Source organism: Schistocerca cancellata, chromosome 7 (assembly GCF_023864275.1).
Source record: "Schistocerca cancellata isolate TAMUIC-IGC-003103 chromosome 7, iqSchCanc2.1, whole genome shotgun sequence".
In the NCBI taxonomy this organism is placed as follows: domain Eukaryota; kingdom Metazoa; phylum Arthropoda; class Insecta; order Orthoptera; family Acrididae; genus Schistocerca; species Schistocerca cancellata.
The window spans coordinates 72,628,629-72,641,413 of NC_064632.1; the positions used below are offsets into that span (position 1 = coordinate 72,628,629).

General features: G+C 44.2%; 1 protein-coding gene across 1 annotated transcript in view; it reads left to right on the forward strand.

Annotated features, from left to right (window-relative positions):
- Positions 1-12,785, forward strand: part of LOC126092320 (endoglucanase A-like) — a 113,126-nt gene that overhangs the window by 61,661 nt on the left and 38,680 nt on the right. The window contains exon 6 of the mRNA XM_049907852.1: positions 10,086-10,250. Within this exon, the coding sequence (XP_049763809.1) occupies positions 10,086-10,250 (165 nt within the window). The remainder of the gene's footprint in view (positions 1-10,085; positions 10,251-12,785) is intronic.

Here is a 12,785-nt window from a genome sequence, read left to right on the forward strand (position 1 = left end):
GCACGTCCTTACACGCAATTACCATATTTTTCACACGTAAAACATTGTTCGACCTATGCTGGTCATTTGCTATTACATGGCGATGAAGTGGCGTTGTTCGTTCACTCACACGTTAATTTTAGTAACAAGGTAAAAAATTAATCTTGATAATGTGGTGTCACCGCCAGACACCACACTTGCTAGGTGGTAGCCTTTAAATCGGCCACTCGTCCATTAGTATACGTCGGACCCGCGTGTCGCCACTGTCAGTGATTGCAGACCGAGTGCCACAACACGGCAGGTCTAGAGAGACTTCCTAGCACTCGCCCCAGTTGTACAGCCGACTTTGCTAGCGATGCTACACTGACAAATACGCTCTCATTTGCCGAGACGATAGTTAGCACAGCCTTCAGCTACGTCATTTGCTACGAACTAGCAAGGCGCCATTACCAGTTTATATTGAGATTGTAATATTGTACCATCAAGAGCGATGTTCTCCAATTATGGATTAAAGTTAAGTATTCCAGAAGCTATGTACTATTTTTGGCTACTATAATTCCTTGTCATTTTCCAGACCTCACGCCAGCCTGCGTGAGCTTAAACGCGTGCCTTTCGGCTTCCTCCAAACCCCGTGAATTGGCTCCTGCCAATTCACAACATATAATATTCTTCATTCAGTGCGTGTCAGCAACAAGAAGTATATCTACATCAACTGATAAAAACACCTACTCGACCATCTGTGCACAGGTTCACCAAGATTATTGCATTACGGCGTTTAAATACTGCAGTTTCGCTGTCTTACGTCCTATGTCATCTTTCATTAATAACGATGGGTGCGTTATGCAGCATTCGTTGTGGAAGGGCCCATATATTCTAACAGTGTACGTCGGGGTAGTGTATTCGAATTTATATAAATCCATGCATAGTTTGTTACATTTTAGTCATAGCCTGGTGCAGAGGCTTCATGTTTAAAATTTTCAACCTTTCTATAAGTTATTTGTTTTAAGATATAACTGCATTAGTTTTTATCTTTGACAGTCGTGGTATCAATTAGATATGCACAATGTTCCCCGCCAAGTTCATTTGCACCGCCTTAGCTAGTCCTACTTAGTTTCACGTGAACTCCCGAGGCCTACTGCACGGCGTCCATGGAGACGAGGCGCACGCCAGAGCTTAAGTTAAGTCTTGGTGTTGACCTAGTACTTAATTACCTCATTTTTAAGATGTGACTACGCTTATTCAGGCTGTATTAGTTTTATTTCTAGGCCATGCCCTCTTAGACAAATTATAGAGTCACGTATATCTTCTTAATAAGGCTCAATTATTTGGGCTGAAACCTAGGTAAAGGTTGGCTTCATTACCGCAATAGAGGCTGTTAGTTTCTTATATATTAGATTATCACGATAGATGACTGCGCTGCAATGCTAAAAGTACAAAAAAGATGAAAAGAGCTGTGTGGAGCATTTTCTTTCATCGAATATCAACCGATGAAAAACCATGTCATGCTTTGTGTCCACCTTCAAACACTTGTTGTAAATATAGGCAAACTGAATTTTTAGCCACCCTGCATGAAATTACACATAAAAATTCTCTTCCTTTGGCAGCAATGGAGGCAATCAAACCTATTTACAGAGATTTGGCGAATCCTGAGCTACTAAAGAAGTATTTACATGACAAGACCCAGAATGTGAAGAAGTCCTTCAATAATGTTGTGTGGTGCCCTGTGCCTAAAAATGTATTTGCTGGCTTTATGGCTCTAACGTTAACAGTGTCTGATACTGTAATAACTTTTAATGGTGGGAAATATGAAAGACTTAAAGTTCTGGAGAAGTTGGGGCTAAGATTTGGACAGAACACAGCTAAAGGACTGCGGGAACTGGATGGGCTACGTGTGCGTCAAGCAGAGTTAGATGTCAGCAAATAACAAAAAAGCAAGCAAGAAAAGGAGGAGGCAAGTACTGGGCTGCTGTGACACTGAAGAAGATACAGACTATGGGCCAGGGCAATTCTAGAGCATAAAAGACGCAGAAATGTAAGTCTGTATAAGAATATGTAATAGAAGAGTTTTAAATCTCAGTATCTCTTGTATACATGGAAGAACCCTGGAGATACTAAAAGGTATCAGATAGATTATATAATGGTAAGACAGAGATTTAGGAACCAGGTTTTAAATTGTAAGACATTTTCAGGGGCAGATGTGGACTCTGACCACAATCTATTGGTTATGAACTGTAGATTACAACTGAAGAAACTGCAAAAAGGTGGGAATTTAAGGAGATGCGACCTGGATAAACAGAAAGAACCAGAGGTTTACACAGTTTCAGGGAGAGCATAAGGGAACAATTGACAGGAATGGGGAAAAAAATACAGTAGAAGAAGAATGGGTAGCTTTGAGGGATGAAATAGTGAGGGCACCAGAGAATCAAACAGCGCTAGTAGAAACCCTTGGGTAACAGAAGAAATATTGAATTTAATTGATGAAAGGAGAAAATATAAAAATGCAGTAAATGAAGCAGGCAAGAAGGAATACAAACGTCTCAAAAATGATATCGACAGGCAGTGCAAAATCGCTAAGCAGGGATGGATAGAGGACAAATGTAAGGATGTAGAGGCTAATCTCACTAGGGGTAAGATAGATACTGCCTACAGGGAAATGAAAGAGACTTTTGGAGAAAGGAGAACCACATATATGAATATCAAGAGCTCAGATGGAAACCCAGTTCTAAGCAAATAAGGGAAAGCAGAAAGGTGGAAGGAGTATATAGAGGGTCTATAGAAGGGCGATGTACTTGAGGACAATGTTATAGAAATGGAAGAGGATGTAGATGAAGATGAAATGGGAGATATACTGCGTGAAGAGTTTGACAGAACACTGAAAGACCTGAGTCGAAACAAGGTCCCCAGAGTAGACAATATTCCATTAGAACTACTGACAGCCTTGGGAGAGCCATTCCTGACAAAACTCTACCATCTGGTGAGCAAGATGTATGAGACAGGCGAAATACCCTCAGACTTCAAGAAGAATATAATAATTCCAATCCCAAAGAAAGCAGGTGTTGACAGATGTGAAAATTACCGAACTATCAGTTTACTAAGTCACAGCTGCAAAATATTAACGCGAATTCTTTACAGACGAATGGAAAAACTGATAGAAGACGACCTCGGGGAAGATCAGTTTGGATTCCTTAGAAACAATGCAACACGTGAGGCAATACTGACCCTACGACTTATCTTAGAAGAAAGATTAAGGCAAGGCAAACCTATGTTTCTAGCATTTGCAGACTTAGAGAAAGCTTTTGACAATGTTGATTGGAATCTTCTGAAGATGGCAGGGGTAAAAATACAGGGAGTGAAAGTCTATTTACAATTTTTGCAGAAACCAGATGGCAGTTATAAGAGTCGAGGGGTATGAAAGGGAAGCAATGTTTGGAAAGGGAGTGAGACGTAGTCTGTCCCCGATGTTAATCAATCTGTATATTGAGCAAGCAATAAAGGAAACAAAAGAAAAGTTCGTAGTAGGTATTAAGACCCATGCAGAAGAAATAAAAACTTTGAGGTTCGCCGATGACATTGTAATTGTGTTAGAGACAGCAAAGGACTTGGAAGAGCAGTTGAACAGATTGGACAGTGTCTTGAAAGGAGGGTATAAGATGAACATCAACAAAAGCAAAACGAGGATAATGGAATGTAGTCGAATTAAGTCGGGTGATGCTGAGGGAATTAGATTAGGAGATGAGACACGTAATGTAGTAAAGGAGTTTTGCTATTTGGGGAGCAAAATAACTGATGATGGTCGAAGTAGAGAGGATATAAAATGTAGACTGGCAATGGCAAGGACAGCGTTTCTGAGGAAGAAAAATTTGTTAACATCGAGTATAGATTTAAATGTCAGGAAGTCGTTTCTGAAAGTATTTGTATGGAGTGTAGCCATGTATGGAAGTGCAACATGGACGGTAAATAGTTTGGACAAGAAGAGAATAGAAGCTTTCGAAATGTGGTGCTACAGAAGAATGCTGAAGATTAGATGGGTAGATCACATAACTAATGAGGAGGTATCGAACAGAACTAGGGAGATGCGGAGCTTGTGGTACAACTCGAATAGAAGAAGTCATCATTTGGTAGGACATGTTCTGAGAGATTGAGGGATCACCAATTTAGCATTGGAGGGCAGCGTGGAGGGTAAAAATCGTAGAGGGAGACCAAGAGATGAATAAACTAAGCAGATTCAGAAGGATGTAGGCTGCAGTAGGTACTGGGAGATGAAGAATCTTGCACAGGATAGAGTAGCATGGAGAGCTGCATCAAACCAGTCTCAGGCTGAAGACCACAACAACAACATGTCTGAACTACATTTTTTGCAATAAATGACCCGTTTTCTAAAAAAAAGTGCTGATGGTAGAGATGAAATTTTCACACCATGCCAAGTGTGAGATTCAACACATATGGAACTAGAATAATTAAAATATCTTGATTTGTTTTGTTTTTGTGTTCAATATTTACAAAATTTTGTCAAAAAATTGAGTGTTTGAGAAAAAAAGGATAACATGCCCCACAATACAATTTTAGTAATATTTCTAGTTCAGTGTATCTAGAAAGGTGCATTCTAATAGTTATGGAAAATTTTAAGTTGGTGTCTTGAAAAGTTTCCAAGATAATGGGTCACAAAATTCGGTAATTTAACATTGGCGGCATAGGACATAGAATGTCCCCTTAAAACCCTGCCCCGGTCAGATGAGTCCAGATTTCAGTTGGTAAGAGCAGATGGTAGGGTTCTAATATGCCGCAGCTCCCACGAAGTCATGGACCCAAGTTGTCAACAAGGCACTGCGTAAGCTGGTGGTGGCTCTGTGACGGTGTTGGCGGTGTTTACATGGAAAGGAGTGGGTCATCAGGTACAAATGATCATTGATGGAAATGGTTATGCGGCTACTCGGAGATCATCTACAGCCACATACAGTTTTCGTGTTGCCGAACAACGATGGAATTTTTATGGCTGACAGTACACCATATCATCGGGCCACAATTGTTCGCGATTGGTTTGAAGGATATTATGGACAATTCGAAGGAATGATTTGGCCACCCATGTCTCCCAACGTGAATCCCATGGAACATTTACAAGACATAATCAAGAGGTCAGTTCGTGCTCAAAATCCTGCACCGGCAAAACTTCCGCAGTTACTGGCGGCTGTACAGGCAGTATGGCTCCATATCTCTTCAGGAGACTCTCAACGACTTTTTGAGTCCATGCTACGCCGCCTGTGTGCACTATGCAGGAAAAAAGGAGCTTTGACTCGAAATTGGGGGTTATGATTTTTATCGTCTCAGTAGAAGTTTCTCTTCACCCGCCAGGTTAGCCGAGAGCGCTAATGAGCTGCTTCCTGGACTCGGGTAGGCGCGCCGGTCGCGGATCGAATCCGCCCGGCAGATTACCGACGTCGGCCGGTGTGTCGGCCACCCTGGATGTGGTTTTAGGCGGTTTTCCACATCCCGCTAGGTGAATACCGGGCTGGTCCACACGTTCCGCCTTAGTTACGTGGCTCGAAGACATCTGAACACGTTCGCACTATTCCATGGATTACACTAGACCAGGGGCGGGCAGGAATTCTGCACGTGTGCGGTGCACATGCACGTGTGCAGTTAACAGGTGTTCTGCACGCACACAGGGGCAGGCTGGTCACCCGCTTCTCTCCCGTCCCCGCCGTACCGTCTCAACGCTTCTTCCTTTGTAATGCGTCTTGTTTCCGCCCGCATCTCGTGGTCGTGCGGTAGCGTTCTCGCTTCCCACGCCCGGGTTCCCGGTTTCGATTCCCGGCGGGGTCAGGGATTTTCTCTGCCTCGTGATGGCTGGGTGTTGTGTGCTGTCCTTAGGTTAGTTAGGTTTAAGTAGTTCTAAGTTCTAGGGGACTTATGACCTCAGCAGTTGAGTCCCATAGTGCTCAGAGCCATTTGAACGATTTTTTTTGCGTCTTGTTTCCAGGCCTGCTTTATTGAATGAAGGAATAAGGTTAGTAGGAGTGCTTGAAAGTAATCGTGGTTTGAAAGAGCACCTATTACCTACGATACGTTTTATTTAATTATCACAGGTGGAGTTTACAATACGTTTAATGTCTGCAACAAAATTTCTACATACAGACAAACACAAACAGTTACGTAAATTTTCATTACTGATGTTTGCTGTTAACCGAGACTTTCATAACAGAAAAAAATCTCTCACAAACGTACGTCGAGCGAAACATTGACATTATCTTCATGGCTTCACGATGGAGGCGAGGAAAGTCGTGATAAAAATCTATTACACGTCTTGCCAAAAGGAACTTATCTCTCAGACGAGAATTACGCTGTAGATCTATTAATTCCATTTGCAAACTGGGATGAATATGATCTACGGAAACAGCAGATTGTCTCGAGAACTATTCAAAACCTTGTGATAAGTAAGATATATCCCCAAATCGCTTGAGAAATTCCCCTTTTATTGCACCAAGAACGGCAACATACTGAAATTTATTGTAATGGCGTTCAATATTAAACTTCCGCTGACCAGCCAGAATACAGTCACATATTATACATTTCCAATTTTCACGTTTTTGAACAGAGAAAAAAATGATTCTCCCATTCCTTTTTAAAAGATAGCAAATCTCCAGTTCTCCGTTTCCTTGATTCACTCTGCATTTCCCGGTTCTTGAAATACGACGTTCACTACGTACTGGTCGCTTCGCTTCAACGTCCGCATCTTAGCCTGGTACTACACTGCCGCAACCTGCCGGCTGTCGCCACTGCCCCTGTCAACGATTGCACGCGAGCAGCACATGTGCAGCGCTGTGCGCTCATGAGCCGCGTGCAACGTTTGCCCGCCCCTGCGACTAGACGCAGGCAGCTGGGGGTACACTAATTTTGTCCCGGGGGGTACGGGGTGGCAGCAGGAAGGGCATCCGGCCACCCCTAAGAACTAACCTTGCCAAATCCGTTCCTAACCGTGCCGATCCTGCGAAACCGCGGGACAAGGCACCAGCAAAAGAAAGAAAGAAAGAAAGAAAGAAGAAAGTATAAGTTTCTCTTCGCCTAGTCTGAACCTTCTCGTACGTTTACCTGTTGCGCAAACGATTACCCGAGGTTTCTTTTCGCTTTTGAAAGGTATCGGACGTGACCATTGAACAACATAGCTGCCGAGGCGTTCAGCTGCTGCGCCGCGGTTCGCCGCAGAAGAGGGGAGCTTAGCGTGCGAGCGTCGTGGTTTCGCTGGCCATTACGGTCCGCCGTAGTGTTTCATTAGCAGCCGCTGGCAGGCGTGGCGCTGCGGTCTCCGGCCCTGGAGTGCACACTTGGCGACAGCTGTGCCTACCGCAGACCTCGTTACACTAATGCGGCTGCAGCGGCCGACGGCCATACTAAAGCGACCGCGTTAAGCGCCGATTCCGGTGCTCTCTTATCGTGAATGGCGGATGTGATTTCCACTACTGCAAGTAACAGTACAAAGAAATAATACGGCAACGTTACTGCTCATTCAAGGAGACAAGTTTATACAAGTGTGGGTGTGTGGGTGTTTTTTTGTATACGTGGTTTCTGTTCATTCTGACATGTCCAACATGCTACTCGCACGCACACACACACACACACACACACACACACACATGCACACACACATATGGCAGCGCCATCTAGCGGGCCAACCATAGCGCCATCTGGTTTCCCCCTTCAAGCTAGACGAGTTTTGTTCTTTGCAGATTTTTCGTTTGATGCTTATTTCGTGAGATACTTGGTCCGGTCACTATCAATGGACCAACCTATATATAAATGCAATATTCCTTTGCGGTGATCATTCCAGTAAAGTGTATGTTGTTTTGTTTTCGGCTATCCCGAGTCTGTTGTTGTGACACCATTGCGTAATTGTTTATAGTATTTGTTGTGACTTGGCAAGACAGCCAAGCCACTATGATTGGTATCCGAAAGGCACGCGTTAAGCTCACGCAGGCTGTCGTGAGGTCTGGAACATTTAAGGAAGTTAGACTTTAGCAAAAAAGGTCCTAGCTGTTGGAATACCTAACTTTAATCCTTAATTGGTGAACATCGGTCTGACGGTACATGCATCACAAGATAAATAGCAAATGATAATGGCGCCTTGCTAGGTCGTAGCAAATGACGTAGCTGAAGGCTATGATAACTATCGTCTAGGCAAATGAGAGCGTAATTTGTCAGTGAACCATCTCTAGCAAAGTCGGCTGTACAACTGGGCGAGTGCTAGGAAGTGTCTCTAGACCTGCCGTGTGGCGGCGCTCGGTCTGCAATCACTGACAGTGGCGACACGCGGGTCCTTCGTATACTAGCGGACCGCGGCCGATTTAAAGGCTACCACCTAGCAAGTGTGGTGTCTGGCGGTGACACCACAGAATACTCTGGTGTCACCGCCAGACACCACACTTGCTAGGTGGTAGCTTTTAAATCGATCGCGGTCCGCTAGTATATTTCGGACCCGCGTGTCGCCACTGTCAGTGATTGCAGACCGAGCGCCGCCAAACGGCAGGTCTAGAGAGACGTTCTAGCACTCACCCCAGTTGTACAGCCGACTTTGTTAGCGAAGCTACACTGACAAATACGCTCTCATATGCCGAGACGATAGTTAGCATAGCCTTCAGCTACGTCATTTGCCACGACCTAGCAAGGCGCCATGACCAGTTTATATTGAGATGATATAATGTATCAGCAAGAGCGATGTTCACCAATTATGGAATAAAGTTAAGTATTACATCAACTACGTACTTTATTTGCTACTATAATTTCCCTTAACTGTTCCAGACCTCACGCCAGTTTGCGTGAGCTTAACGCGTGCATTTCGGTCTCCTCTAGCTACACGGTGTTGGCTCTTCTGCCAACACATCATATTCTACTGGCTTTCTCTTCTAGCTGGGCTCTGTTGTTTACAGTGAATCGTCTGCGTAGGCGACAGTTACGTCTGACCCGTCATCTTCATTTGGAACCTGTAGGAGGGGATCGATTGTAATGTCCCAGAACATGCGGCAGCAGATCGAGTCATGAGGATAGCCTTTGGTAATTCTTTTAATTACTTTCCGGCTGCCGATCCGTCATGCTGTTAAAAGTTTTGCAGCGTTTCGTCTGGTCGGAGAGCTGCCAGTACGTTGTCCTCGATAGTGACTGTTCATCGGAGGTAAGGGTATCATCTGGAGTGCCCCAGGGAAGTGTGGTAGGTCCGCTGTTGTTTTCTATCTACATAAATGATCTTTTGGATAGGGTGGACATCAATGTGTTTGCTGATGATGCTGTGGTGTATGGGAAGGTGTCGTCGTTGAGTGACTGTAGGAGGATACAAAATGACTTGGACAGGATTTGTGATTGGTGTAAAGAATGGCAGCTAACTCTAAATATAGCGAAATGTAAATTAATGCACATGAATAGGAAAAAGAATCCTGTAATGTTTGAATACTCCATTAGTAGTGTAGCGCTTGACACAGTCACGTCGATTACATATTTGGGCTTAACATTGCAGAGCGATATGAAGTGGGACAAGCATGTAATGGTAGTTGTGGGGAAGGCGGGTAGTCGTCTTCGGTTCATTGGTAGAATTTTGCGATGATGTGGTTCATCTGTAAAGGAGACCTCTTATAAACCATTAATACGACCTAATCTTGAGTACTGCTCGAGCGTTTGGGATCCCTATCAGCTCGGATTGAGGGAGGACATAGAAGTAATTCAGAGGCGAGCTGCTTGGTTTGTTACTGGTAGCTTTGATGATCACGCGAGTGTTACGGAAATGCTTGAGGAACTCGGGTGGGAGTCTCTAGAGGAAAGGAGGCGTTCTTTTCGTGAATCACTACTGAGGAAATTTAGAGAACCAGCATTTGACGCTGACTGCAGTACAATTTTACTGCCGCCAATTTATATTTCGTGGAAAGACCGCAAAGATAAGATAAGAGAGATACATATAGGCAGTCATTTTTCCCTCGTTCTGTTTGGGATTGAAACAGGGAGAGAAGATGCTAGTTGTGGTACGAGGTACCCTCCGCCACGCACCGTATGGTGGACTGCGGAGTATAGACGTAGATGTAGATGTACTTGCACACCGCTAGGGGAACTGCTGCTTTCTCGTTTCGCAGGCGGTGCTGGCCAACATCTCCAGCAACGGGCAGTACCTGGAGCACCTGCGCGGCACCTGCAGCTACCTGCTCACCAACGAGAAGCGCACGCCCAAGGGCCTGCTGTTCCTCAGCGAGTGGGGCTCCCTGCAGGTCGCCGCTACCGTCGCTCTCATGTGTCTCGAGGTGAGCACATCCGCTGGCGTCCGCACTGGGTTACACACGGCGTCGAGGGTTTTACTTGTACGGTCAGCGTAATCCACGGCTGTCGTAGCTGGCGTTAATGCTAATTGACCGACAATGTTGATTGGAATACTCTCTTTCAAATTCTGAAGATGGCAGGGGTAAAAATACAGGGAGCGAAAGTCTATTTACAATTTTTACAGAAACCAGATGGCAGTTATAAGAGTCGAGGGGTATGAAAGGGAAGCACTGGTTGGGAAGGGAGTGAGACAGGGTTGTAGCCTATCCCCGATGTTATTCAATCTGTATATTGAGCAAGCAGTAAAGGAAACAAAAGAAAAGTTCGGAGTAGGTATTAAGACCCATGGAGAAGAAATAAAAACTTTGAGGTTCGCCGATGACATTGTAATACTGTCAGAGACAGCAAAGGACTTGGAAGAGCAGTTGAACAAATTGGACAGTGTCTTGAAAGGAGGGTATAAGATGAACATCAACAAAAGTAAAACGAGGATAATGGAATGTAGTCGAATTAAGTCGGGTGATGCTGAGGGAATTAGATTAGAGTGACATGTAAAGTAGTAAAGGAGTTTTGCTATTTGGGGAGCAAAATAACTGATTATGGTCGAAATAGAGAGGATATAAAATGTAGACTGGCAATGGCAAGGACAGCGTTTCTGAAGAAGAAAAATTTGTTAACATCGAGTATAGATTTAAATGTCAGGGATTCGTTTCTGAAAGTATTTGTATGGAGTGTAGCCATGTATGGAAGTCCAACGTGGACGATAAATAGTTTAGACAAGAAGAGAATAGAAGCTTTCGAAATGTGGTGCTACAAAAGAATGCTGAAGATTAGATGGGTACATCACATAACTAATGAGGAGGTATATTGAATAGAACTGGGGAGAAGAGGAGCTTGTGGTACAACTTGAAAAGAAGAAGTCATCATTTGGTAGGACATGTTCTGAGAGATCGAGGGATCACCAATTTAGTATTGGAGGGCAGCGTGGAGGGTAAAAATCGTAGAGGGAGACCAAGAGATGAATACACTAAGCAGATTCAGAAGGATGTAGGCTGCAGTAGGTACTGGGAGATGAAGAAGTTTGCACAGGATAGAGTAGCATGGAGAGCTGCATCAAACCAGTCTCAGGCTGAAGACCACAACAACAACATCTCTGAACTACACTTTTTGCAATAAATGACCCGTTTTCTAAAAAAAGTGCTGATGGTAGAGAAATGAAATTTTCACACCATGCCAAGTGTGAGATTCAACACATATGGAACTAGAATAATTAATATATCTTGATTTGTTTTGTTTTTATGTTCAATATTTACAAAATTTTGTCAAAAAATTGAATGTCTGAAAAAAAAGGATAAATATTCATCTTCGTCGGAGAACGTGCAGCTTCTGCAACTTCCAGAAAGATTAAACATGTAAAGAGCGATCAGAAAGTTTCCGTTTGGCGGCGTCGCTGCAGCGTGTGTGGAACCAGGCGTTGCTCCGATGTTGATACATAATCACTGACATGTGGCAAGTGTTTAGAGTGGACTTCGTACGGTACCTTACGATCGCCCTTTAAATATGACGGACCGAGACTCGAGCCTAGGAACGTTGCTTTTCGAGGACAACGGCGCTACTGACGGTGCTGTCCAGCTGTGTGGGAGAGTAGTGAGTAGTGCCTGAATAGCTCAGTTTGTAAATTGTTATGCGTGAAAGGTAAGCTTCCTGGGTTCGTGTCTCAGTCCAACACGCAGCTTCGAAATAAAATACACACACCACCAGTGATTGAAAATTCAATCCTACCTTGAAATGTTCGAATGTGTGTGAGGTCCTAAGGGAGCAAACTGCTGAGGTCATCGGTCCCTAGACTTACACACTACTTAAACTAACTTACGTTAAGTGTAACACACACACCCACGCCCGAGGGCGGACTCGAACCTCCGGCGGGAGGGGCCGCGCAATCAGTGACAGGGAGGCTCAAACCGCGCGGCCACTCCGTGCGGCTAATCCTACCTTCAGGGAGGTGCAGATTTCTGGGTTCGAGTCTCGGTCCAGCACACCTTAAAAAATAACACGAACTCCATCAAACACAGAAAATTAATTCTACGAGTAATATTTAAACCATAGTAAGCTTTTTGTTCGTGATGTCCTTGCTTTCAGATGAGCCTGTTCCGAAAAATTATGCAAGAAATGTTTCTGGAATAAAGGAAGAGAACTGAACTATGGGAAAGAGGTGAAATATGAGAGAGGAGAAAGGTCGCGAGTCAGGCCTTGATAACTCACTCGGTAAGACAGTTGCCCTCAAAAGGAAGGCAGCAATGTTTGAGTACAGAGTTTTAACCTTCCGTTTTCAGGACTACGAGGTGCATTCAAGTTCTAAGGCCTCCGATTTTTTTTCTACCGACTGGAATGAGATAGAAACATGCGCATTGTTTTAAAATGAGGCCGCGTTCACTGTCAAAACGTCCCAGAGATGGCAGCACAGTACGGCAGATGGAATTTTACCGCCAACGGCGGGAATGAGAACTGTTTTAAATACT